General features: G+C 41.5%; 1 protein-coding gene across 2 annotated transcripts in view; it reads left to right on the top strand.

Moving 5' to 3' along the window:
• The window catches only part of LOC143808409 (uncharacterized), a 192811-nt gene that overhangs the window by 46913 nt on the left and 120037 nt on the right, over nt 1–25861 (top strand). For both annotated transcript variants that reach the window (XM_077291027.1, XM_077291026.1), the window contains exons 2-5: nt 13928–14081; nt 15068–15213; nt 21827–21985; nt 22735–22818. In XM_077291027.1, coding sequence (XP_077147142.1) covers nt 13928–14081; nt 15068–15213; nt 21827–21985; nt 22735–22818 — 543 coding nt within the window. The remainder of the gene's footprint in view (nt 1–13927; nt 14082–15067; nt 15214–21826; nt 21986–22734; nt 22819–25861) is intronic.

The following is a 25861-nucleotide window of genomic DNA, read 5'->3' as shown; positions in this document are numbered from 1 at the left end:
GGGCTAGTGGGTTGTTGTTATCTTTGCCCATCCCGAAGAGGCCTTGGACGCACATTTCCATGGATTTTATTTCTGATCTCCCGGTTTCACAGAAAATGTCCGTTATCTGGGTTGTGTGTGACCGCTTTTCTAAGATGGTTCATTTGGTGCCCTTGCCTAAGTTACCCTCCTCCTCTGAGTTGGTTCCTTTGTTTTTTCAGAACGTGGTTCGTTTGCATGGGATTCCGGAGAATATCGTTTCTGACAGGGGATCCCAGTTTGTGTCTAGATTTTGGCGGACGTTTTGTGCCAAGATGGGCATTGATTTGTCTTTCTCGTCTGCATTCCATCCTCAGACGAATGGCCAGACGGAGCGAACTAATCAGACCTTGGAAACTTATTTGAGGTGTTTTGTTTCTGCTGATCAGGATGACTGGGTTGCTTTTTTGCCACTGGCCGAATTTGCTCTTAATAATCGGGCTAGTTCTGCCACGTTGGTCTCTCCTTTTTTTTGTAATTCGGGGTTTCATCCTCGTTTTTCCTCTGGTCAGGGGGAATCTTCGGATTTTCCTGGAGTGGACGTGGTGGTGGACAGGCTACATCAGATTTGGAATCAGGTGGTGGACAATTTGAAGTTATCTCAGGAGAAGACTCAGCAGTTTGCTAATCGCCGTCGCCGCGTGGGTCCCCGACTTCTTGTTGGGGACTTGGTGTGGTTGTCTTCTCGTTTTGTCCCTATGAAGGTCTCTTCTCCTAAGTTCAAGCCTCGGTTCATCGGTCCTTATAGGATCTCGGAGATTCTTAACCCTGTATCTTTTCGTTTGGATCTCCCAGCATCGTTTGCTATTCATAATGTGTTCCATCGGTCGTTGTTGCGGAGGTATGAGGTGCCCGTTGTTCCTTCGGTCGAGCCTCCTGCTCCGGTGCTGGTGGAGGGAGAATTGGAGTATGTTGTTGAGAAGATCTTGGATTCTCGTGTTTCCAGACGCAAACTCCAGTATTTGGTTAAGTGGAAGGGTTATGGTCAGGAGGATAATTCCTGGGTGGTCGCCTCCGATGTTCACGCGACTGATTTGGTCCGCGCCTTCCATAGAGCCCACCCTGATCGCCCTGGGGGTTCTCGTGAGGGTTCGGTGACCCCTCCTCAAGGGGGGGGTACTGTTGTGGATTCTGTTGGTGGGCTCCCTCTGGTGGTTGCTGCTGGTACTGGGTGACTTTGGTGGGTTGCGGCCTTTGGTTTCCACCTGTCCATCAGAGGCTGGGTGTTTCCTATTTTACCTGGCCTTTCTGTCATTTCCCTTGCCGGCTATCAATGTGTTCAGATGTGCTCTGTTTGGTTCCTGCCTACCTGCTCCCAGATCTTTCAGGATAAGCTAAGTGCTGATTTTCAGTTGTTTGGTTTTTGGTCCAGCTTGCTTAGAATGTCTCTATGCTAGCTGGTTGCTCTAGTGGACTGAGGTTCTCCCCATGTGCCATGAGTTGGCACATGGGTTCTTGTAATCTCAGGATGGTTTTTTTGATTAGGGTTTTTTGCTGACCACTCAGTCCCCTTTTGTATCATTCTGCTTTCTAGTTTTCAGCGGGCCTCTATTTGCTAAAGCTATATACATCATCTCTACGTGTGTGCCTTCCTCTCATTTCACCGTCAATACATGTGGGGGACAACTATACCTTTGGGGTTAATTCCTCTGGAGGCAAGTGAGGTCTTGTTTTCTCTGCAGTACTAGTTAGCTCTTAGGCTGGTGCGTGGCGTCTAGAACCAACGTAGGAACGCTCCCTGGCTATCTCTAGTTGCGTTTGTCAGGCGTAGGGCAGCGGTCAGCCCAGGTTCCATCACCCTAGAGCTCGTCCGATATTTGTTATACTTTGCTTGTCCTGTGCTATCCCTAGCCATTGGGGATTCATGACAGGGTTGGGGCTAAAGTTAGGGTTAGGGTTTGGATTACATTTACAGTTGGGAATAGGGTTGGGATTAGGGTTAGGGGTGTGTCAGGGTTAGGGGTGTGGTTAGGGTTACCGTTGAGATTAGGGTTAGGGGTGTGTTTGGATTAGGGTTTCAGTTATAATTGGGGGTTACTACTGTTTAGGCACATCAGGGGCTCTCCAAATGGGACATTGCGTCCGATCTCAAATCCAGACTATTCTGCGTTGAAAAAGTAAAACAGTGCTCCTTCCCTTCCGAGCTCTCCCGTGCGCACAAACAGGGGTTTACCCCAACATATGGGGTATCAGCGTACTCAGGACACATTGGACAACAACTTTTGGGGTCCAATTTCTCCTGTTACTCTTGGGAAAATACAAAACTGGGGGCTAAAAAATAATTTTTGTGTAAAAAAAAAAATATTTTTTATTTTCACGGCTCTGCGTTATAAACTGTAGTGAAACACTTGGGGGTTCAAAGTTCTCACAACACATCTAGATAAGTTTCTTGGGGGGTCTAGTTTCCAATATGGGGTCACTTATGGGGGTTTCTACTGTTTAGGTACATTAGGGGCTCTGCAAATGCAACGTGAGGCCTGCAGACCAATCCATCTAAGTCTGCATTCCAAATGGCACTCCTTCCCTTCCGAGCCCTTCCATGCGCCCAAACGGTGGTTCCCCCCACATATGGGGTATCAGCATACTCAGGACAAATTGGACAACAACTTTTGGGGTCCAATTTCTCCTGTTACTCTTGGGAAAATACAAAACTGGGGGCTAAAAAATAATTTTTGTGGGGAAAAAAAAGAATTTTTATTTTCACGGCTCTGCGTTATAAACTGTAGTGAAACACTTGGGGGTTCAAAGCTCTCACAACACAGCTAGATAAGTTCCTTAGGGGGTCTGCATTCCAAAATGGTGTCACTTGTGGGGGGTTTCAATGTTTGGGCACATCAGTGGCTCTCCAAACGCAACATGGCATCCCATCTCAATTCCAGTCAATTTTGCATTGAAAAGTCAAATGGCGCTCCTTCCCTTCCGAGCTCTGCCATGCGCCCAAACAGTGGTTTACCCCCACATATGAGGTATCAGCATACTCAGGACAAATTGGGCAACAACTTTTGGGGTCCAATTTCTTCTCTTACCCTTGGGAAAATAACAAATTGGGGTGAAAAGATCATTTTTGTGAAAAAATATGATTTTTTATTTTTACGGCTCTGCATTATAAACTTCTGTGAATCACTTAATGGGTCAAAGTGCTCACCACACACATCTAGATAAGTTCCTTAGGGGGTCTACTTTCCAAAATGGTGTCACTTGTGGGGGGTTTCAATGTTTAGGCACATCAGGGGCTCTCCAAACACAACATGGCGTCCCATCTGAATTCCAGTCAATTTTGCATTGAAAAGTCAAATGGCGCTCCTTCGCTTCCGAGCGCTGCCATGCGCCTAAACAGTGGTTTACCCCCACATATGGGGTATTGGCGTACTCAGGACAAATTGTACAACAACTTTTGGGGTCCATTTTCTCCTGTTACCCTTTGTAAAATAGAACAAATTGGAGCTGAAGTAAATTTTTTGTGTAAAAAAGTTAAATGTTCATTTTTATTTAAACATTCCAAAAATTCCTGTGAAACACCTGAAGGGTTAATAAACTTCTTGAATGTGGTTTTGAGCACCTTGAGGGGTGCAGTTTTTAGAATGGTGTCACACTTGGGTATTTTCCATCATATAGACCCCTCAAAATGACTTCAAATGAGATGTGGTCCCTAAAAAAAAAATGGTGTTGTAAAAATGAGAAATTGCTGGTCAACTTTTAACCCTTATAACTCCCTAACAAAAAAAATTTAGGCTCCAAAATTGTGCTGATGTAAAGTAGACATGTGGGAAATGTTACTTATTAAGTATTTTGTGTGACATATCTCTGTGATTTAATTGTATAAAAATTCAAAGTTGGAAAATTGCGCAATTTTCAAAATTTTCGCCAAGTTTCCGTTTTTTTCACAAATAAACGCAGGTATAATCAAAGAAATGTTACCACTATAATGAAGTACAATATGTCACGAGAAAACAATGTCAGAATCACCGGGATCCGTTGAAGCGTTCCAGAGTTATAACCTCATAAAGGGACAGTGGTCAGAATTGTAAAAATTGGCCCGGTCATTAACGTGCAAACCGCCCTTGGGGGTAAAGGGGTTAATGTATATAAAAAAAAAACATTATACTCACCGAGGGCTTACATAGAAGTCATGGGGCTCCATAGCAGAAGTATAAATCACCCCTCATAGTCATCCATATGGTATAATGCACCCCATAGTCATCCATAAAGTAAATGCACAGCCCATAGTCACCCATGCACTATTATGCTCCCCCATAGTCATCCATAAAGTATAATGCACCCCGTAGTCATCCATAAAGTATAATGCACCCCATAGTCATCCATAAAGTATAATGCACTCCCATAGTCATCCATGTACTATAATGCACCTCCATAGTCATCCATAAAGTATAGAGCACAACCCATAGTATTCCATGTACTATAATGCACGCCCATAGTTATCCATAAAGTATAATGCACCCCAGTCATCCATAAAGAATAATGCACCCCATAGTCCATAAAGAATAAGGCACCCCATAGTAATCTGTGTACTATAATGCACCCCCATTGTCATCCATGTACTATAATGCACCTCCATAGTCATCCATAAAGTATAATGCACCCCATAGTCATCCATAAAGCATAATGCACCCCATAGTTATCCATAAAGTATGGCGTCCTCTTGTGAAGCCAGCAGCTGACTTTGGCATGCGACTGGCGGGTATGATGTCACTGCCATGTGCCCCACATGCTGACGTCAGCTGGTGGCCTCTGATTGTTGGATGCGATATGTCTGCGTCACAGGACGCACATGCAGCTGAAGTTTCTGCTGGTATACGTGGGCACCTGACCCTCCAGGCCCATTCATGGTCGTTACGCCCCTGAGTACATCAATTGGTTTTATACTATTCAGGGGGCAGGCTATACTGACAGAGCATTCCAAAAGCTTGTTCCTTCAGGGGCCCTCCTTTTTTCCACTGATGCATCCATCTAAACATGCTTGCAGAGCCAGCAGGAAATCCTATTTTTATACATGGAACCATGCAAGTTTTGTGTTTTATAACTTATAGCTGTCTTCTTATACTGCTGATCTACACTAGAAAGCAGAGAGAAATCATTTGCAGGTTGATCATATGGCAACACAATGATTAAAAGGGTATTCTCATGTAAATTAATTGCTTTAGTTAGTTAGACAGCATAAAAATAAGTTGTCATTTTACTTTCTTTTTCTATCTTTTGACATTCTCCTGCAATGAGAGCTTCTGTCTTACATAGTGTACTCCAGTTTCCATCGAGCATGACCACTGGTGGCTGGCCAAAGAATGTGCAGTAGTTACATTTATGAGTGAAATACACTTTCTTCTATGCCTTCTGCACTCCAAATATTAAAATATGTTTTTGAGATCTCGAGAAAATCAATACAGCACAACCATGTATGGTGTAGTAGATAAGACTTCTGTTTTATTAACACATGTAGGGACTTTAAATATAGACAAAGGAAAGGTTCCCTCTGAACTTTGAGCCAATAGGAACTTTAGGGGTGTGAATAGAAATGAGAAACTTCCCCGCTCATCAGTGTTACGTGATCACGATTATATAGGATACATAGGACAAATTAACACCATATACTCAAGATGGATACCACAGACACACAAAATGGATTCCTTTCTCCCAAAGATTCCAGGAGAGGAGTTAACTCTCAACATCCCAGTCAGTTCTCCCCAGCCCATTGATTTCTATACAGCAGTTAGTTGCTTACCTCCCTCCCACTACTTCTCAGACCTTGCAGCTCTTGACCAATCTGCTGTTATAAATCTTGCAAAATCAACACAATCTGCAGCTTTCAGAGCAGGTCTTCTACTCATGTTTCTTTCTTTTATCTCTATATGTAAATACTTTGATAACAATGTACAATCCACAACAATCCACTGATACCAAAATGTGCTACAGCAGAACTTGTGCTGAGCTTTATAGTTGTATTAATACTACAGCTCTGCTGCACACCAGAACTGAAACTCGAGGACAGCCCGCCCTGCCAGAAACTGGAAAGCGAGAAGGCTGGAAAGCTGTGTGCTACTCAAGAAACAACTTGAAAATAACCCTTTAAGGAACGTATTAGAAACGAGCTTACTTCCAATCCATTTCTTCACGTTTGTCTTTGTGGGAATGTGGAGCTCCATAACATATTCCCACAGCCTAAAGTGAGTCCATGTACACAAATTATGGAAGTTGGTGAAATGCCCATAGTCATAAAGACATTTCATTGTCAGAAACGCATCCGTTTTTTAATCTATATAGGATGAATCCACTCATTTTTAACAAGTCTCAATAAATATTTCATTTTAATTACCGGGTGCATTTAACTTCCAAATTTGCATACATTTGCTGTGTTTCACCAGCAGAATGGGCACCCACCGGCTACAGATCTCTTGCACTTGAATATTAAGCAAATGTGGTGAGCTTCCATTTTATTTTGTCTTAAGTGAGTCTATCAAACAGCTGGTCACTAGTACATGTAGTGGAGGAAATTTGTGACCGCTTGGTTGCCCCTCCAATGATGGTTGAAGTGTGCATCTCCACCCTCTTCAAACACTGGAGCAAGAAGAAACTTTCTATACAGGACAGGAAAAGAGAAATACATAAATCTGAGATGGCACTGCTTTATACAGCAACGCCCTTGTCACTAAACTATACTAAAAAAAAGTATACTATGCTTTTTGAGCAAAAAGATTCACAGGACCCTGGTCTTTCGGCCACACTGGTAGTCTATAGCTGTCTTACCAGGGTACTGCCAACCTTCTACGTGCCCACATCCCTGGCACCTTTTTTGATTAGTGCATTGTGCCATGCCAAAACAACTGAATCTGAGATTAAGCCTTCAAGGCAGATGTGCTCGGAGCCTTACAACTCCCCTCCACCCCCCACTCTACATTTGTCTTTGACATATTTGGCCTATTATTGTATACATTAATGTTCCCCAGTGGCTGGGTGCCTTATGTATCTCTTAATAGCCTGCAAGCGGCTTCCTGCGTGGTGGCAGCTGGAGATATTAGTGAACACTAGGGAGTCCACACGGCATTACTACAGTTTGATAGTAGAATTTAAAAAAGGATTCTCTAATCTGGCACTATATAAAGAATAATGAATCTAGTATCATTCATTCTCCACTCTAAATCACTCATATGATCCTGCTGGGCAGACAGAAGGTGACATATTGTATAATGATACCTAATCTAACAATCCATCTGGTCTTCTTGGCTTCCCATATGGACAACAGTATTTATGACACTCGTCTACTCCTGGAAATTGAGCTACTTTTCATAGTCATTCTTTTAGTTATCCTAGTCATCTAGTACTCAGCACAAGTTCGGAGTCTGATTTATTGACACAGTTAAAAATTATTGAAAGACAAAATAGTTCCAAGCATTTTTCAGATTGTAGTTATTAGCTTATCTTTCAACATTCACGTAAAACAGTTCTCTGGAACTAGTTAACTTTCCATACATCTGAGCTGTAAACTGAACCAGTTCTTCCACTGACTTCTACCTATTTTCTGCAGAAAGTAATGTACAATATAAATGTAGGAACATATGGATTACAGATGCTGAATGGTTGTAGCGTAGCAGAAAATGACCAGCACATCTTTCTGCATTCCCAAATATAACTACATGTATATATACAGTGGGTACGGAGAGTATTCAGACCCCTTCAAATTTTTCACTCTTTGTTTCATTGCAGCCATTTGGTAAATTCAATTCAAACTTATTTTTTCTCATTAATTATTGAATTTAACACCTTTACTTATCGAGTTTAAAAAAAAAAAACAATTCTCGCTTGCTCCAAACTATTCCTCTCAGTTATCGGAAGGCAAACCTTGTAAAAATGGTTCTTATGCTGCTATTACTTTAAGTCCTACACATGCACCTGTGTGGATTCCACTGCATAAATTTCCTTATATCAATGCCTTATTTATAGATCTTATCTGGAAAAAGGTCATCCCAGAATCAAACTTGAGATGCTGCAGAAGAACAAAGATTATGGAGGCTTGGCCCTTACAAACCCATGGTTGAATTATTTAGCTGCACAATGCCACCAACACTTTAATGGGTTTGGCCGAGCAAACCCTTGAGATGATGACAGGAGACATATTAGAACAATATCTTGGAAGTACAAACCTGATTAATTACCTAGAATCAAAATGTATGAGAAGGAGGGAAATATACCTATTTTGGTCCTTATGAGTTCACTATTGGCCAAAACCATACAGGTAAGAGGTGTATCTGTCTACACAGAATTTACACCGATATGGTTCAACCCAGATCTACCGGAACTAGGTAAGCTGGAAGACCTAGTACACCGGAAAAATAAGGGTATAATAAACTTAAATAATCTCCCAACAAACGACACTCTTAAACTAATTAGCCAATTACAGGAGGAATATCAGTTATCAAATAAGGTATTCTACCAATATCTACAGACAGATACGATATACTTTTGAGGCTCAACACAGGCACAAACCTATGAGAATACATAAAGATATCATGCTTTTTATTATAGGAGCTAAAGGGCATAGGACTGATCTTATCTCAGATTTATGCAAACTATTGATTTATAAAATATATATTTGCGCTAAAACTTCAGTATAAAATATAAATAAAGATATGACACCATATAGACCAAGTATTAATTAGGTGCATTCACATGTGGCATACCTTAGTCGTAGTGCGCTGTATGCAGACACATGTCCCCTTGTGATGAATGGTCCTGTGGATAATGTCCGTAGATGCTGGTTTCTGAATGCTGGCAAGTGCCAAAAAATGGCAGATGGAAAAACTAAATAGCAGGTGCCGATATATCGGGGGTCGCTGTCCCGGCCGGTGACAGGCGTATCCCCCCACGGAAGACTGAACAAAATGTGCCGTGCACAGGCACAAAAAAGCTCTATCAGAGAAATAGAGCCAGCAAGGTACAAAGCGGCTGCAGGACCTTGCGTGACGTCACTACCACGTGATGAATCACGTGACCGGCTACGGAATGCACACCAGACCAATTACCAACGCGTTTTGGAATCGCTGATTCCTTCTTCAGGGATTTGCAAATATCCACTGGCAAATATGCATACAGTAATTGGGAAAGAGACATAGGCCCTATAGCATCTGATCAATGGAGTGACATTCTAGGGCCTCTTCGATCAGTATCTTTAAGTGAAAGTGCGAGACTTTCCCAGTTATATATACTACACAGCGTTTAGAAAACCCCAGAGTTTTTGAAGAAAATTAGAATTAAGGTAAGTTAAGCGAGTTCCTATATACTGATATTAAAATATAACTTTTATTCTTTAAAACTTAAAAAAGTGCAAACATATAGTGCTGACAAGAAAGTGCTAGGTGCATAAACACAACAAAAAAGGACACGTATAAAAACGTATCACCGCCAAAGAATAATGTCTAGTAAACTATTAGTCACTAGTTTCAAGTATATATCAGAGTAGAGATATACTGTATAGCCACCGAACAACAGACAGCCAGTCTTGATGTTCTAAATATACATACTCTCTAAATCTTGATATTTAATAGTCAAATTGGATATAGTACCTGTAGAATATATCAATAAGGAAAAGAGGGTCTTCTACTCTAGGGTACCACTCTTACAGTACTACCATAGACTAGGCGGTGAATTTACAGAAGTGCTCATATAGAAATAGCGACCGTATGGCAATGTGAACTTATTCCATGTTCAATCTCGAAGAGTACATGCCTAATTATACGTACTCGCATGCATATATGGTTAAGTGTTATACTCATCTGCCTTCTCAAGGTCCTTATCTGGACTTAGTGCAGCTTGAGTTGATGCGGACCATTAACGCGGCTCTCCAGATACGACCGCATTATTCTCTATAGGTCCACCTTGCTGAATAGTGCCTCCCATGGCGGTCGTATCTGGAGAGCCGCGTTAATGGTCCGCATCAACTCAAGCTAACATGAAGTACAATATGTCACGAGAAAACAGTGTCAGAATCATCAGGATCCGTTGAAGCGTTCCACAGTTATAACCTCATAAAGGGACAGTGGTCAGAATTGTAATAATTGGCCCGGTCATTAACGTGCAAACCACCCTTGGGGGTAAAGGGGTTAATGACCAAGCCAAATTTTTTAAATCTGACCAGTGTGACTTTATGTGGAATAATACAGTAACTCTGGAACACTTCAACGGATCACAGAGATTCTGAGATTGTTTTTTTGTAACATATTGTACTTTATGTTAGTAGTAAATTTTGGGCGATATGATTTGCGTCTATTATGAAAATATTTTTATTATTATTTATTGTTATAGCGCCATTTATTCCATGGCGCTTTACATGTGAGGAGGGGTATACATAATAAAAACAAGTACAATAATCTTAAACAATACAAGTCATAACTGGTACAGGAGGAGAGAGGACCCTGCCCGCGAAGGCTCACAATCTACAAGGGATGGGTGAGAATACAGTAGGTGAGGATAGAGCTGGTCATGCAGCGTTTTGGTCGATCGGTGGTTACTGCAGGTTGTAGGCTTGTCGGAAAATTTTACAAAAAAATTTTCAAAATTTTAATTTTTATGCCCTTAAATCAGATAGTTACACCACCCAAAATGATTAATAACATTTCCCATTTGTCTACGTTACATGTGCAGCATTTTTGAAACATCATTTTAGGAAGTTAGAGGGGTTCAAAGTTGATCAGCGATTTCTAATTTTTTCCAACAAAATTTACAAAACTATTTTTTTAGGGACCACATCACATTTGAAGTGACTTTGAGAAGTCTATATGACAGAAAATATCCAAACGGTACACCATTTTGAAAACTACACCCCTCAATGTCCTCAAAACTTGAGATGGACTGACAGTTACAAAAAGTTCAGGTTCGGGTACCAGAACAGTACCTGAACTCTGACCCCATTCACTTCAATGGGGGGCCCAAACATCGTGTTTGCTATCTTGTGCATGACAGTGTTGTAAACACCACTTCTGATCAGCGGTGAAATCATCCCCGCCGGTCAGAGAGCCGCGGTTCCCATGCTGTCAAGAAACAGCGTGATCGCTCAGCTATGCTCGGAGGTATAACGTTTATCTCCGGTCACTGGTGTCAGTGGATGGGACTACAGCTCCCATCATCCAACAACTGCTGCCGCTAATAACGGCGAGAGCTCTCTGTCGTTCTGTCCCACGCCATAATCCATGTATGGGGGACAAACAATTTTCAACCTGGACGGTGCTAAAATGCGACTGTCTAGGCTGAGAACCACTGGTGACTGAGCTGCTGCGAGTGTGGTGACATCATCGAGGTTACCTCCGGTCACTGAGGTTGCTTTACCAGCCAGGCCGAACTGCCGTGACCTCGGTGAGATCGCCGCTAGCACCATGAGAAAAACCCTCAAACATGTTCTTTTAGCCCAAAATTTTGCATTTTCACAAAGGTATCAGGAGAAAATGGACCATACAATTTGTGCAGTTTCTCCTAAGTATTTCGATATGCCATATGTTTGAAAAAAAAAACACTGTTTGGGCGCATGGCATGTCGCATTTGGCGAGCTCCTGATGGGCCGAAACAGTCAAAACCCCCACAAGTGACCCCATTTTGGAAATGTAGTAAGTGTAGTGAGCACCTTGGACTGACAGAAGTTTATAAAGTTGAATTGTGAAAATGAAAAAAAAAAATTCCCATAAAAATTTTGCTTTTACCCTAATTGTTTTCATTTTCAAATTGGTAGCTGAGCAAAGTGTACCATACAATTTGTTGTGTAATTTCTCCTGAGCACACCGATTCTCCATATGTGGTCTAAAACTTCTTTAGAGACACAGTGCAAAACTCAGAAGGGAAGAAGCGCCATATTGAAGTTCAGATTTTGCTGGAATGGTTCGAGGGTGCCTTGTCACATTGGCAGAACCCCTGACGTGTCAGAACAGCAGAAACCCCCCATATGTGATGTCATTTTACAAACTACACCTCTCAATGAATTAATCTAGGGTTGCCTAGAGCATGTTTACACCACATGTGCCTCACAGAAATTTATACCATTGGGCAGTGAAGAAAGAATAATTAGATTTTTACCACTAAAATGTTGTTTCAGCTACAAATTTTTAATCTATACAAGGGCTAATAGGAAAAAATGGAATGTCTCAGTTTGTTGTGCAATTTCTCCTGCATACGCCAATACCCTACATGTAATTGAGAATTACTTTTGGGGCACAGTGAAAAACTCAGAAGAGAAGGAGCGCCATAATTTTGTGCAGATTTTACTGTTATGGTTTGCGAGTGCCATGACCAACGGGGAGAGTGGAATTTGAGGGGCCTATATATAGAAAAACTATATCATTTAAAAAAATGAAATAAATGCAAAGTGGAATTATTATTTTTTTATTATTATTATTTTACCTCTAAAATCTTACTTTATCCCCAAATGTCTAACTTTTGCAAGAGGTAACACCATAAAGTGGTCCCCACAGTTTGTTACGCCCTTTCTTATGAGCACGGCGATACCCCACATGTAATAAAAAAGTTCTGTCTGGACAAACATCAGAAGCAATATTTTAATTTTGGAACACAAATTTTGCTGAAAGATGACGGTCACCATGTCCCATTTGCAGGGCCCCTAAGGTTCCTAAACAGCAGAAACCCCACTCAACTGACTCCATTTTGGACACTACACTCCTGAAGGATTTTATCCAGGGATATAGTGAGCATTTTGAACCCAAAGGTACGACATAGAATTTGATAACATTAGGCCATCATATTGAATATGTAATTATTAACATATTTGGTGCATCTCCGAGCACCCTATGCAACCGCGGGTAGTGAGCACTTGCGCTCAACACTAGTCATCATATCATCATCTTTTTTTAACTTTTGAAAAAAACACAACCCTTTCCCTTAGCCCATCCCTAACCCTTAGACTAACCCTAACCCTTTTCCCAACCCTAACCTTTTGCCCAACCTTAACCTGGCACTGCACCCACGCATGACCTCCATTTATTTCAGGAAAAGGAGGCGGAGGGCTGGGGGACGGAGCAGGAGGAATCGAGGAATGGCGGAGGTGCTGAGGGGGGCTTGGTGACATCATTTATCTCTCCTCTGACATGTATATCATGTTATAAAAGAGAGAAATGATTTTAGTAGCGGACACATTTTTTTAAAGTTGATCGCTGTTATTCATGTAATAACGTCAATCACGGACCAGAAAATGTGGCCCTGATCATGTTCTCCAGGGTCTCAGCTACCCTCGGTAGCTGAGTCCATGGAGATTTTCAGACTTTGGGGGGCTATACCCGTATTACCGATCAGGGAATATGGCCATTTAGTGGCCACCGTTTTAATGCATATCGCCGGTAGTTAAAGGGTTAAGTAAAGCGCTTTTATAATCAACTTTCTGCTGCACACCTGTTTAATGAATACTTAGACTTACCTGTGGTTGAATTCATGTTTATTAGAAATTTGTTGTGTAAACTGTAGCTTTGCTCCTAAGACTTTCATTGGGGTGTACTTATTTTTCCAACATGGTCTTGAATTAATTTATTAGGAAAATTACTTTTTCGGGTGTGCAGAATAATTAATCTTATTTGCAATCAATGACCCACTTTTGCGTGAGCATTTTGAAGTAATGGCATCCCATAGACAATGTTGATTCTGAGTTGAAACTAAAGGTTTCCTTACCAATCTGGGGGGGTGTACTAATTTATGCTGAGCAGCATTTGTGTAGCTGATGACGTCACTGAAGAACTCATTTAAGTTAACCAAGTATTTTCCTGCTGTTGATGAGGGGCCTTTTTCAAAGAATCTTTGCCAATGAGTCTCCTTCAACTTGGTTTGGCCCAGCGACTCCTAATCATTTATCTATCTGAATATGGTGGATTTCAACTACGTTCAACTTAACCCATTCTGTGTATTACTTCAGCGCCTGGAACATACAGTCCTGAATCCAGGAATTGCAGCTGAAGACAGAATATTGAGTGTTCGCAGTGTGGAGGGCGAGAGGGACACACTCACTCCAGTGCCTGCTCGTATCCGAGAAATTATCACCCAGAATCTGAACGAAGACCCAAGCCAAAGTAAGTTTATCATGTCATCTGATTTTGGGCTGTGTATTCAATCCCTGGAGGTTTTAGGGACAACCTCTCCTCACTCCTGACGTTTGTATAACTCATGAAGTATAATTTCTGGAGCAGCTTTTCTTAGAACACTGCATGGAGCCGTTTCTCTATTGTTCCTCCAAAAAATGTATTGGGCAAACTGACAACTGAGTGTTACCTTTCTCATTGTCAAAGGGATTTGTCCCTACAGGGTTTGTGAATGCCTGCAATGATTGGACATTTATACATTTGTAGGAGGAATAACAGAGGAACGGCACAACACAGAATTCTACGAAAAGAGGCTCCAGAATTATTATTTAATTGGAGAATATACATATTTACTAAATCTAAGATGTCAGGATTGCTGACAGATCCTCTTTGAATAGACTGTCTAACTCCATGATTTTTTTAAACACTGGCCAAAAAAGAAGACTATTCACCTTGTCAATCCCGTGCTTCTACTTTCCCTACGCTTCTTTGTTCCCCACTTGGTTCTGTTCAGCTAGCTCCAATGGTGATGCGTTAACATGATATCTGACCACAGAAGCCAACTGGCCACAGAAGGGACATTAATAGTGTCAACGCATCACCGCTACAGCCAATGATTGGCTGGAGATCATTACTGGAGCCAGTAAACACAGACCAGTGGGGAACCAGGGGATAGGTAATGTCACTACTACTCCATTTGTTAGCTTGTATCTAGTTTCTACATTGTATGAACTTATGTGTGATATTTACATGACATATGTTCCCACACCTGGAAATACTTTTTTTTTTACATTTCCCTTCAAAGATTTCAGGTCTATATTGTCATGGGACAGCTAAGATCCTTTGCAATGATGCATGACATGACCAAGCTAAGATCAGAAACTAAGATATTTTCTCCCTACAATTATAAAGGTCGGTTATCACTGTGCTTCTTTAATGGTCGCCTTCACTACTAAATATTTTATAATTTCCCCTAGGCTACTCCGACACATATGCTGATGTCAGCTTGAAGGAGGAAAACAGATCTCTACAAGATGAATTGTTCCGTGTGAAAGACTTACTGGCACTAACCCTTGCTGATCGAGATGACCTGACCATCAAGAACCATGCCTTGAGTGAGAAGGTAATGAGGATAGACATATGTTTACGGTATATGGTCTGCACCACACTAAACCCTTGACAAGAAATACCTACATCTATCTGCTATTTCTCCTGACTCCACCATAAACATGGAAGTTTGACGGAGAACTTACAAGGTTTAAATAACTAAAACTTCCTGATATCATAAAAGATTCTGAAACTTTTCTTTCTGACTTTTGTTTCAATTCCTCACCAGAGGTGAGGGTGCAGGCGTTGCAGTCACACCCAGGCCTTGCAACCCAAAAGTTCCCTTTGTTCTAATATGAAAAGACCAGTGCTATTAAAGACCTGTTCTAGTTAAGGACCTTGTTGCAGATTTTGAATTAGGGCCCACAAGCTTCAAGTTATGCCAGTGCTCCTCAACCATGGTCAGTGTTTGCTGTAATTGAGGGAAACATTTTTCTCAATTCCATGCATGAGAAACCACACAGACCCAATCATTCACCCTGCGGAAATTAGCTACAGTGGCATCCAATCCTTTGTGATTTAATCAGGATGGACTTGAGGCGGAAAACGCCACCATAAACATTGCCAGGATTGGCCGTCAGTCTTATGTTTGTGAGGGCCTAACGACTGTCAACTACAAAGGAGGAATGATCCTTCAGCCTATTGCTATCTCTCCCTACTTTCCCATACACAGGAACCCACCGCTCAGTCCTGTTTTCTCTATGGGAGAGTCACTGTCGGACTCCTCTGACAGCAACTTTTCTCCCTACGGAACAAAAGGATCGGCTGTTGGAATTTCAATGGGTGATCCTTTTGTTCTGCAGGCACATAAGCCTCTGCCAGAGGGAACTGACAGCAGCTTTCAAATAGAGGAGACAGGAGAGCTTAGGCCAAGCAGCGCATTTTGTATATGGAGGAGTCGGTAGAGATAGCTACCAAACTAACCTATCTATTGTGTATGGGGGCTTTAAATGGTAAGAAGCAATTGCTGTTTAAAAGCCAAAATCTATCGATAAAAATTGATTAATGCATAATCACAATTCTGAAGAAAATATATACAAAAAGAATATGGTTGAGAAATCAATGTGCATCACTTGGAAAATAATGACTTGTTTTTCAAATGGCGATATTGTATACCAAAAAACTCAATAAAAAATACGTCATTCTGTGTGTGATGTTTGCCCATTAATTTCTCCGTCCACAGATTGATTGGGGCTGTGGCACCTCAGGTCTGAGGTAAAATTACTACCGGTACTACTCTTGGTTTCTCTGGCTCCCTCTTCTATACAATACTGACTTTGGTCTTATTATGTTTATTTCCAAGCATCATTTAATACTATGTGAATGGCCTATGGTTTACTGAGGGGTCTTGGATTTATGATATTGCCTCAGACCTGTGGTTCACTCTTATGGTGCTTTATTGTCTGTTCACCCCTTTCGTCTGCTCTGGATTCTAGTACATTTTTTAACACTGTGTTAATATTTTGTAATAAACAGTATTTTATTACTACTTTGGTTCTCTATGTGCATCTTTCTATATATGTTCCTATGGTTTATTGCACTGGACCTTTTTATGGTTTATCTCTCTTTAGTGGTAATACCAGGTTATGACAGTTTTGTCACAGTGTTTTTGTTATCTCTTTATATGTTCTTAAGATTGATTGACAGTAGAACAAAGGCATTATTACCCAACGATCGTAGATATCTACTTTTATTTCTGAGATCCTCCAGCATCAGAATAAAGCCTAATGCTGTTCTGATGATCTGTCACATAGAAAATCTCTGCCTCTCCAAGTCGGAGAGGGGGGAGCAGTTGAGTCACCGCTCTTTGGATTAAACATTAGTCCAATAATAACTCTCCGATGTTTTAACGAGACTGGCACAACTCTTTGTAAGTTCCAAACTTCTCCCATAATGCCATCTGCTTGTAATACACATTAAGCTGGGGCTCAAATCTCTGATTGTGTGCTGTGTCAGTCTTTGGCAGTCAACCATAAGCCTTGCACACTGACGACAGGGCCCTTGACTGCTTTGTGACCTTGTCCCTCACACCAGATCTCCCATCATCCCCTCCAGCTGCACCTCTCGGTTCCCCCCAGGGGACCAGATTCCCACCTTTCCAAGCAGAATTAACGCTCTCTCATAACAGCACTAAATAAACTGTCTGGCTGTTAACAACCCAGTGGGATACGCTGCCCTCCCCACAAACACTTTCCCAGGGACGTCTGATCTCCGACTCCCATCCCTTCCCCCCACAGCTCCCCTCAAGCAACAGAGGAGACGTCAAGACTTCACACTTTCAAGCAGAAATGCTTATATAGTGACACATTTTATTGGACAACATAAATATTTCTCTACGGATTTGGTTCAACATGAATGTTTTATATCAGATTGAAAGCTGTCAAGCTAATAATTATTTCCAAACAGTTTTAGTGCCATTTAGCCACTAATTGACCCCCGCGGCAATGTTTTTGTATCCTCTGGCACAAAAAGGTCGCTGTATATGGTTACTTTCGCGGGCATTTCTCTTAAAGTGGAATTTTTGCTGTAAATTGCATAAAGGGGAGGGAGGTTAAGGTATGATTCACTAAATATAAAAGTAGCTATTGAGATCAGTTCGTCTCTATGTGAGCATTAAGGAACGGCACAACGTCTGGTCGATGGCGCCAGCGAGTTACTGGGAAACAGCAAAATGGACCCTGATGGGTCTAAATTTAGATGTAAAGAGAAACAGACCAACGGAGATGTCCTGATGGGGTGTATTGAGGTGAGAGAGACATTGCAGACATAGATGCCAGAGATAGGAAAGAGTCATGTGAGATACACATCGAGCTAACATACTGATGTGAATGAAAGATTCCCCCTATCTGAAGGGTACAAGCTCTCATTTATGTACCTCCTGGATAATTGTTGGGAACCACTGGTGCCCTTTTTGCTCTCAGCATATAATGGAAAAAGACACCTCACATAGCAACACTGTTACACACCAGTGCCAGGAATCCTGGGCTTTGTTTCCTTCATCTCGGTCCGCTGCCCTCTGTTTTGCTCCACACTGAGTTTTACAGGTTTCCCAGAATGGCTCAGTGATATCATCTCCCTAATCCTATTTAAGTCCCATTAGGTCACACAGTTGTGTTTTAGGAGTGATACTCAAGCTTTGTTTGGTGTACTCCACCTTCTGGGCAACGCCGTGCTTTAACTTGCTCCAATATCTGCTGGGTTCCACTTGATCCTTCCTGCTGCTCACAAGATTATTGAGTGGGTCAAGTCCTCCGTTCCCTCATGCCTTCCTGCTTGCTGCATCAACACTTGGGGCCAGTATTCCCACCTGGACATGAGGCTTAGAGGATCCACCTCACCAGATGAGCCCAACAAGTACATTGCCGTAGGCATCATACAGAAGGTTATATGTTCTTACTATGGACAAATAGGCACTCTTTATTTTGCTGTATGGTGCTACTACTGGATCTCTGTGCTTTCTCGGTTCAGCTTCAAACCAGTTCAGTCAGAGATTTGTATTACAAAAATGATACGCACCAGAATCTCAAGAAAACTTAAATGTTTTAGCCAGATATGGCTTTTATGAAGCACAAAAATAACATAAAATGTAAAATACCGTATTTAATTTTTTCTGTTATTTTTGTGCTTGATAAAGGTTGATAAAGGTCATATGTTGCCACATCGTTGCAATTCATTTTTAACTACTTCTAGACTTCTAAACTTAATAGCAAAGCCACAAAAAGAGGACTAAAATCCTACAAATATTCAAGAATTAATACAGCAGAAAAAGGGGCAGCAGTGCTTATCCGCCCAGGTCTCTCAACAAATGCACTATCAGGGTGTAGCAAAGATGGCAGCAACACAGGTGCAAAATACTAATAAGACAATCACTCACAGCCTACCAACTAATGGAGGGGGTAATTGCTCAGTATATGATTGCACAAAAGAAGCTTGTATAGGGCGCTGTTCACAGGTAGGTAATGCACAGTGTCTGGGTCTCAGCCTATTAGTCACCCCCATGCTATTCGATTAGGCGGGCTGCCCAGCACTATCTAAATGCATCCCATGTGGACACCCCAGTATACAAAACCTAATGTGCTGGGCCTGGCTGCACCCTGAAAAATAAAGTGAAAAATACATATAAATATGTGAGGTATTGGTCGATATTTTGGCCAAGATATGCAAGCTCGCTACCCGCGTCAAGGGTCTTGATGCTAAGGGGTTAAAGAAACCTCCGTATGCCACTATATAAAATTTAAAACCTGCTGGCATACAGTAGTGCCCCATAAAAATTTGGCTTTCTTTAGAGCTTAGACAGAACCATAATATGTCCACACACATGAGCCCTTAGAGTCAGAACATCTACAGAGAAGCCTAAAGATTATAAGGAGAAGAATCTAGTGCAGATAGTTTGGATCACTAAAGACAAATCCTGCCACAGCACTACCACCAGTGAATTGAAAATTCCTTGTGGAAGAATGCTTAAAGAGGAAGAATCCCTAAAATTGGGATACAAGTGGGTATAAGTATTTACTATTATTTCTCCCTAGGTGGTTATTCCCCAGCTATAGGTCTGGATGAGCAGCATAATCCTAATTAATTGGTGCAGCAAGGTACAGCAGTATGTAAGCCGGATGGCACATGGAGCTGCTGAGTTGAATATGCAGGTTGGCATCTGGAGCAATGTGGAACAGTGGAGCTGGATAGGTATGTCGGCACTTAGTGGCATGAAACAGAGGACCTGAATATGTGAGATGGCAAGAGGAGCCACAGAACTGAATACCCTGGAAGGCACGTGGAACAGTGGAGTTGGATAACCTGGATGGCACATGGAACACTCGAGTGTGTAGGCAGGCATTTAGGAACAGCCAAGTTGAGTGTGTGGTGGACAGGCGCCCGGGAATAGCAAAGCCTAAGTTTGTCAGGAAAGATACTTTGACAGATATGTAGAAGACTGGGTTTGCCTTGTGGCACACTGAGTTCAGGGATGTGGTAACCAGCGAGGATGCTGAACTACCTGAATACTCAGGCCATATGCTGCCTGAGCTGGCCTAAAAAGGCCCAGAGGAGTGACATTAAAGGTGCGTGCCGAATGACCATAATAAGCACATGTTTTAGAGCAGTGGAGGCCGGCCACCAGGGAATGAGGGAGCAGAGCGTGGACAAATGAGAATCTGTTGTTTTTAATTGAAAAATAACATGTTCTTTTACTTTATATTTGACATGAACACTCAGTATTTAATCCAGATATATAGCTAAGCTGTATACAACTGTGTGCATATCACTGCTTTTGCAAATGCCCCTTGTGAAAAGCAACATTTTACAGGGACAGCTCCAGTACAAATGGTACAAGGTTTAAAAAAAAGTGCATATACACTTGTCTCAAATAAACCAGCCCGTCTGATCATTCTAAGGGCCCATATCTTTTTTCCCTTCTATTTCACGTCACATACACAATCCCGTCGCATTTCTCTAAAGCCTAAACATCCGTTTCCTTGTCTCAGTCACATCAGTCCTTCAAATCTTTGCTTAACCCGTTTAAGTCCCTTCATCTTCAGTGATTGACATGGATTATATCGGGAAAACAACTGTGTGTGTAATAGTTTTCATTGGTCTATTGTATGCAAAACATTGTCTTCATACACTGTTGGAAAGAAAACTGGTAAAACTTACATTATAGAACATACGTTGAGTGTTAAAAATGTATAACGTACATTAGAAGAAAATACCAATAAGATTTCCAAATATTCAACAACAAATGGCATGGAATACCATATGAATATACACCAAATAATATGATACAAGAAAAGGCAAAAACAATAAATATATATTCCAAAACTACATTTTATTAATGAAAAAGGTTAAAATAAAAAAAGACATGATAAATATTAAAAATGAGAGGAACTAGCTAAGCCATGACTGTATTAATGTAAATCAAATATCAAAATAATTAAATGAGGTCCTTGCGAACAACGCAGTTGATTGAAAAAGGGGAATGGGAGAATAAAAATGTACAGTCAGTGAAGTAATAATCCTTAAAAATACAATCAATAATAGAAAAAAAATAGAAAAACAATATTGTACCCTAAAGCATTGTTTTTATACAAGTACAATAGATGCTCAAATGTTGATCATAGTTTACCTAGCATCTGCCATTTTTAATATTTTATTGCAATATGTCTTTTTGTGTCTATTTTTTTTATTGTATACTTTTTCATTAATACAATTTTTTTTAATATATATTTATTGTTTTTGCCTTTTCTTGAAATATTTTATTTGGTGATAAAACAAATAATTGCCTGAAAAGTTTCATATCCAATCATATATATTTTTTATATAGTATGTATTTTTTATCCATAATATATTTTATGGGCAGCACGGTGGCTCAGTGGTTAGCACTGCAGCCTTGCCTGGGTTTTAATCCCACCTTGGACAACATCTGCAAGGAGTTTGTATGTTCTCTCCGTGTTTGCGTGGGTTTAATCCGGGTTCTCCGGTTTCCTCCCACATCCCAAAGACATACTGATAGGGAATTTAGATTGTGAGCCCCAATGGGGACAACGATAATAATGTGTGAAAACTGTAAAGCGCTGCGGAATATGTTAGCGCTATATAAAAATAAAGATTATTATTATTATTAAAAATTACAGCTGGAAAAACATCAGATGCAAAGATCAGGAGAAAGTGAAGCCATGCTGGATTTAAAACAGCGCTTCCAAGAGGAGGAGATGGCATATAAACGTAAATTATCTGCTTACCAAGAGGGGCAGCAGCGCCAGGCCCAGTTGGTGCAGAGATTGCAGAATAAGGTGAGTTACACTTCAGTTCCAGACAAATATTATGATATACAATGGGGAAAATAAGTATTTGATCCCTTGCTGATTTTGTACGTTTGCCCACTGACAAAGACATGAACAATCTATAATTTTAAGGGTAAGTTAATTTTAACATTAAGAGATAGAATCTCAACACTAAAATCCAGAAAATCACGTTGTATTAATTATATAAATTTATTTGCATTTTGTAGTGAGAAATAAGTATTTGATCCCTCTGGCCAACAAGACTTAATACTTGGTGGCAAAACCCTTGTTGGCAAGCACAGCAGTCAGACGTTTTTTGTAGTTGATGATGAGGTTTGCGCACATGTCAAGAATAATCAAATACTTATTTGTCACTGCAAAATGCAAATAAATATATATAATTTATACAATGTGATTTTCTGGATTTTATTTTTGATATTCTATCTCTCAATGTTAAAATTAACCTACCCTTAAAATTATAGACTGTTCATGTGTTTGTCAAGGGGCAAACTTACAAAATCAGCAAGGGATCAAATACTTATTTCCCTCACTGTATCTATCTATCTATCTATCTATCTATCTATCTATCTATCTATCTATCTATCTATCTACATATACTGCAAATATATCGTAACTCAAAAGTAGAAAGCACCTAATATTTAGTTAGTAAAGTTTGCAAAGATGTTTGTCTAAAATATGCAATTTCTTTAACACTGTCTTATCCATCACTTTGTCTAAGCCTTGTACTTGTTCTGCAGGTCTTACAATATAAGAGTAGATGTGGGGAACTGGAGCAACAACTCCTAGAGAAAACATCAGAAAGTGAGAAGCAGAAATTATTGGTAAGTGAGGGGCAGCCTCCTCTTGAGAATGTATGGATCACGCTGTGTGATAAAAACAAAACAAAAAACTTTAGACATTAGTCTAAAATATCATATCAAATGCCTCCTCCAGTAGATCCTTTTTATATATTTAAAAGTATCACACAGTAAAGACCAAGTGAGAGGTTTGCCGTGATGTGCCAGTGGGCTTTATACTGGACCCACGGAGAGGTTTGCCGTGATGTGCCAGTGGGCTTTATACTGGACCCACTGAGAGGTTTTCTGTGATGTGCCAGTGAGCTTCATACAGGACCCACTGAGAGGTTTTCTGTGACATGCCAGTGAGCTTCATACAGGACCCACTGAGAGGTTTTCTGTGACGTGCCAGTGGGCTTCATACAGGACCCACTGAGAGGTTTTCTGTGACGTGCCAGTGAGCTTCATACAGGACCCACTGAGAGGTTTTCTGTGACGTGCCAGTGAGCTTCATACAGGACCCACTGAGAGGTTTGCCATGACATGCCAGTGAGCTTCATACAGGACCCACTGAGAGGTTTTCTGTGACGTGCCAGTGAGCTTCATACAGGACCCACCAAGAGGTTTGCCATGACATGCCAGTGAGCTTCATACAGGACATTGACATAAATTGACATAGGGTTCCCCTATAAAATCTAACCAGCAAAGGCTAGGCATAAAACTGCGTGCTGATATTAATAACCTAGGAAGGGGCCATGAATATTGGCCCCTCCCAGACTAAAAAGATCAGCTCTCAGCCCCACAGAAAAGGCGCATCTATAAGATGCACCAAACCTGGCGCTTAGCCTTGCTCTTCCCACTTGCCCTATAGCAGTGGCAAGAAGGATTCATATTGGTGGGGTTGATCTCACCTTTGCATTGTCAGGTGACATCAAGCCCACAGATTAGTAATGGAGAGGCATCTATATACACATATCTATTGGTAACCCCACAGTGATGTTGTATAAAAATGCTGATGCCCAGAATAAAGTCCTTTATTTGAAATAATGACAGACTCCTTTAATGAATATTAATTAAACCATACTTACCGAACGACTTTAGGTGAGTATAATGGGTTTTTATTTTTATCTGAATGTGTATGTAATTATTTAACTTTTTTTTTTCAACTGGGAGTACAGGCGCCGGCAGATGAGACTACAAGTCCCATCAGTGGCACCTGCTGTCACTGTTATCAGTGACAGCTGACGTAGCCTGATGGGAGCAGTAGTCTCATTAGCCCATGCCTGCTGACCGGCGGTAAGCTTTTTCCGCCTGTCACTGCTGCGGGTGATAGTCACAGCTGTCGGGTCACGCTGACATCTGACAGCATGACCCCGCATCGCTCTGACCGACTGTCTTACCGGCGGTAGCGTTACCACCAGTAAGAACAACCGCACTGGTGTTTCCCACGCTGTCACACAGATGACAGTTTGGGAAACACCATAGGAAGCTGGTAAAATGCAAAACAAAAACTCGGCAAATCAGCAAACATTTTTATACTGTACCTTCGTTATTGCTGCGGATTTCACTGACTCAATTGAAGTCAATGGGTGAAAAACGCTGCTGAAATATGCAAAGAATTGACATGCTGCAGAAAAAAATGCACTGCAAATACTCAAGGAAATTTACTGATCATGAGCACAACACTTCAGGATTGTCATTGAATTAGCTTGAATAAGGATTCCATAGCATTTTTGGCCCATTTCCGAGTGGAAAAAACACAGCGAAGATGCATCAAAAACGCACTGTGTGCACATAGCCTTAAAGAGGATTTGTCACCAGGTCAAAAATGGCCAGTTTTTATTTTATTCCCGCTGCTCCCCTGGGTATTCTGTTTTCTCTGTCGGTTCATTGAGGGACACAGGAGACCATTGGTGTTCTGCTGTCACTAGGAGACTCACACTAGGCAAAAAGTTGGCTCTTCCTCAGCAGGCTACAAATCTCTTACTGGCACGAAGATAGTCAGGTTTTGCTTAGTGTTATTGGGAGACATACCTTCTACCTAAGGTTTTGTTAAGTATTTTCCTTTTTCTATCAGATACAGCTTGTGACTAGGGCAACAGAGTGTAGCTGCTTACTCTGTTATTCCACTTAAAGGGAACCTGTCACCACGTTTTTGGAAGATGGGATAAAAATAGCGTTAAATAGGGGCAGAGGTGGGCGTTACATTAGTGTGTGTGTTATGCGTTTATTACCCACCTAAGTTGCCGAAATAACTTTGCAAAGTCTCCGTTTTCGCCTGTCAATCAGGCTGGTCAGGTCACATGGGCGTGGTGTCTTCACCCAGATTTGGCGTAGTTTTCCGTTGGTGGCGTAGTGGTGTGCGCATGCCCAAAGTCCGGAATCCTCTTCCAGGGGATTTAAAATAGCGCGGTGTTCGTTATTGCATTGGTGATCGGTGGGCGCGGCCATCTTCCTTTGGCCGCGCGTGCGCAGAAGCGGCGCTCTGCTGGCCGCGGCTTCAGGAAAATGGCCGCGGGATGCCGCGCGTGCGCAGATGGATATCGCACGGCCATTTTCCTGAAGCCGCGGCCAGCAGAGCGCCGCTTCTGCGCACGCGCGGCCAAAGGAAGATGGCCGCGCCCACCGATCACCAATGCAATAACGAACACCGCGCTATTTTAAATCCCCTGGAAGAGGATTCCGGACTTTGGGCATGCGCACACCACTACGCCACCAACGGAAAACTACGCCAAATCTGGGGGAAGACAACGCCCATGCGACCTGACCAGCCTGATTGACAGGCGAAAACGGAGACTTTGCAAAGTTATTTCGGCAACTTAGGTGGGTAATAAACGCATAACACACACACTAATGTAACGCCCACCTCTGCCACTATTTAACGCTATTTTTATCCCATCTTCCAAAAACGTGGTGACAGGTTCCCTTTAAAAACCAAGAGAACAGTGTGGAAATTGTCACACGGTACCCTCTCTGGTCTCCCCGCCAGGTCTCTATCCCCTAGTGCATTAAGAGCATTTAGGTGACCAGACGGACAGTCCTTGCCTTCCCCCTCCGGCCCACTCATTCTCCATAGTAAGACAGTGTT

This window comes from Ranitomeya variabilis, chromosome 2, assembly GCF_051348905.1.
Source record: "Ranitomeya variabilis isolate aRanVar5 chromosome 2, aRanVar5.hap1, whole genome shotgun sequence".
NCBI lineage: Eukaryota > Metazoa > Chordata > Amphibia > Anura > Dendrobatidae > Ranitomeya > Ranitomeya variabilis.
Note: the sequence above shows the minus strand (reverse complement) of the source record. Positions and strands in the feature narration are given on the sequence as shown.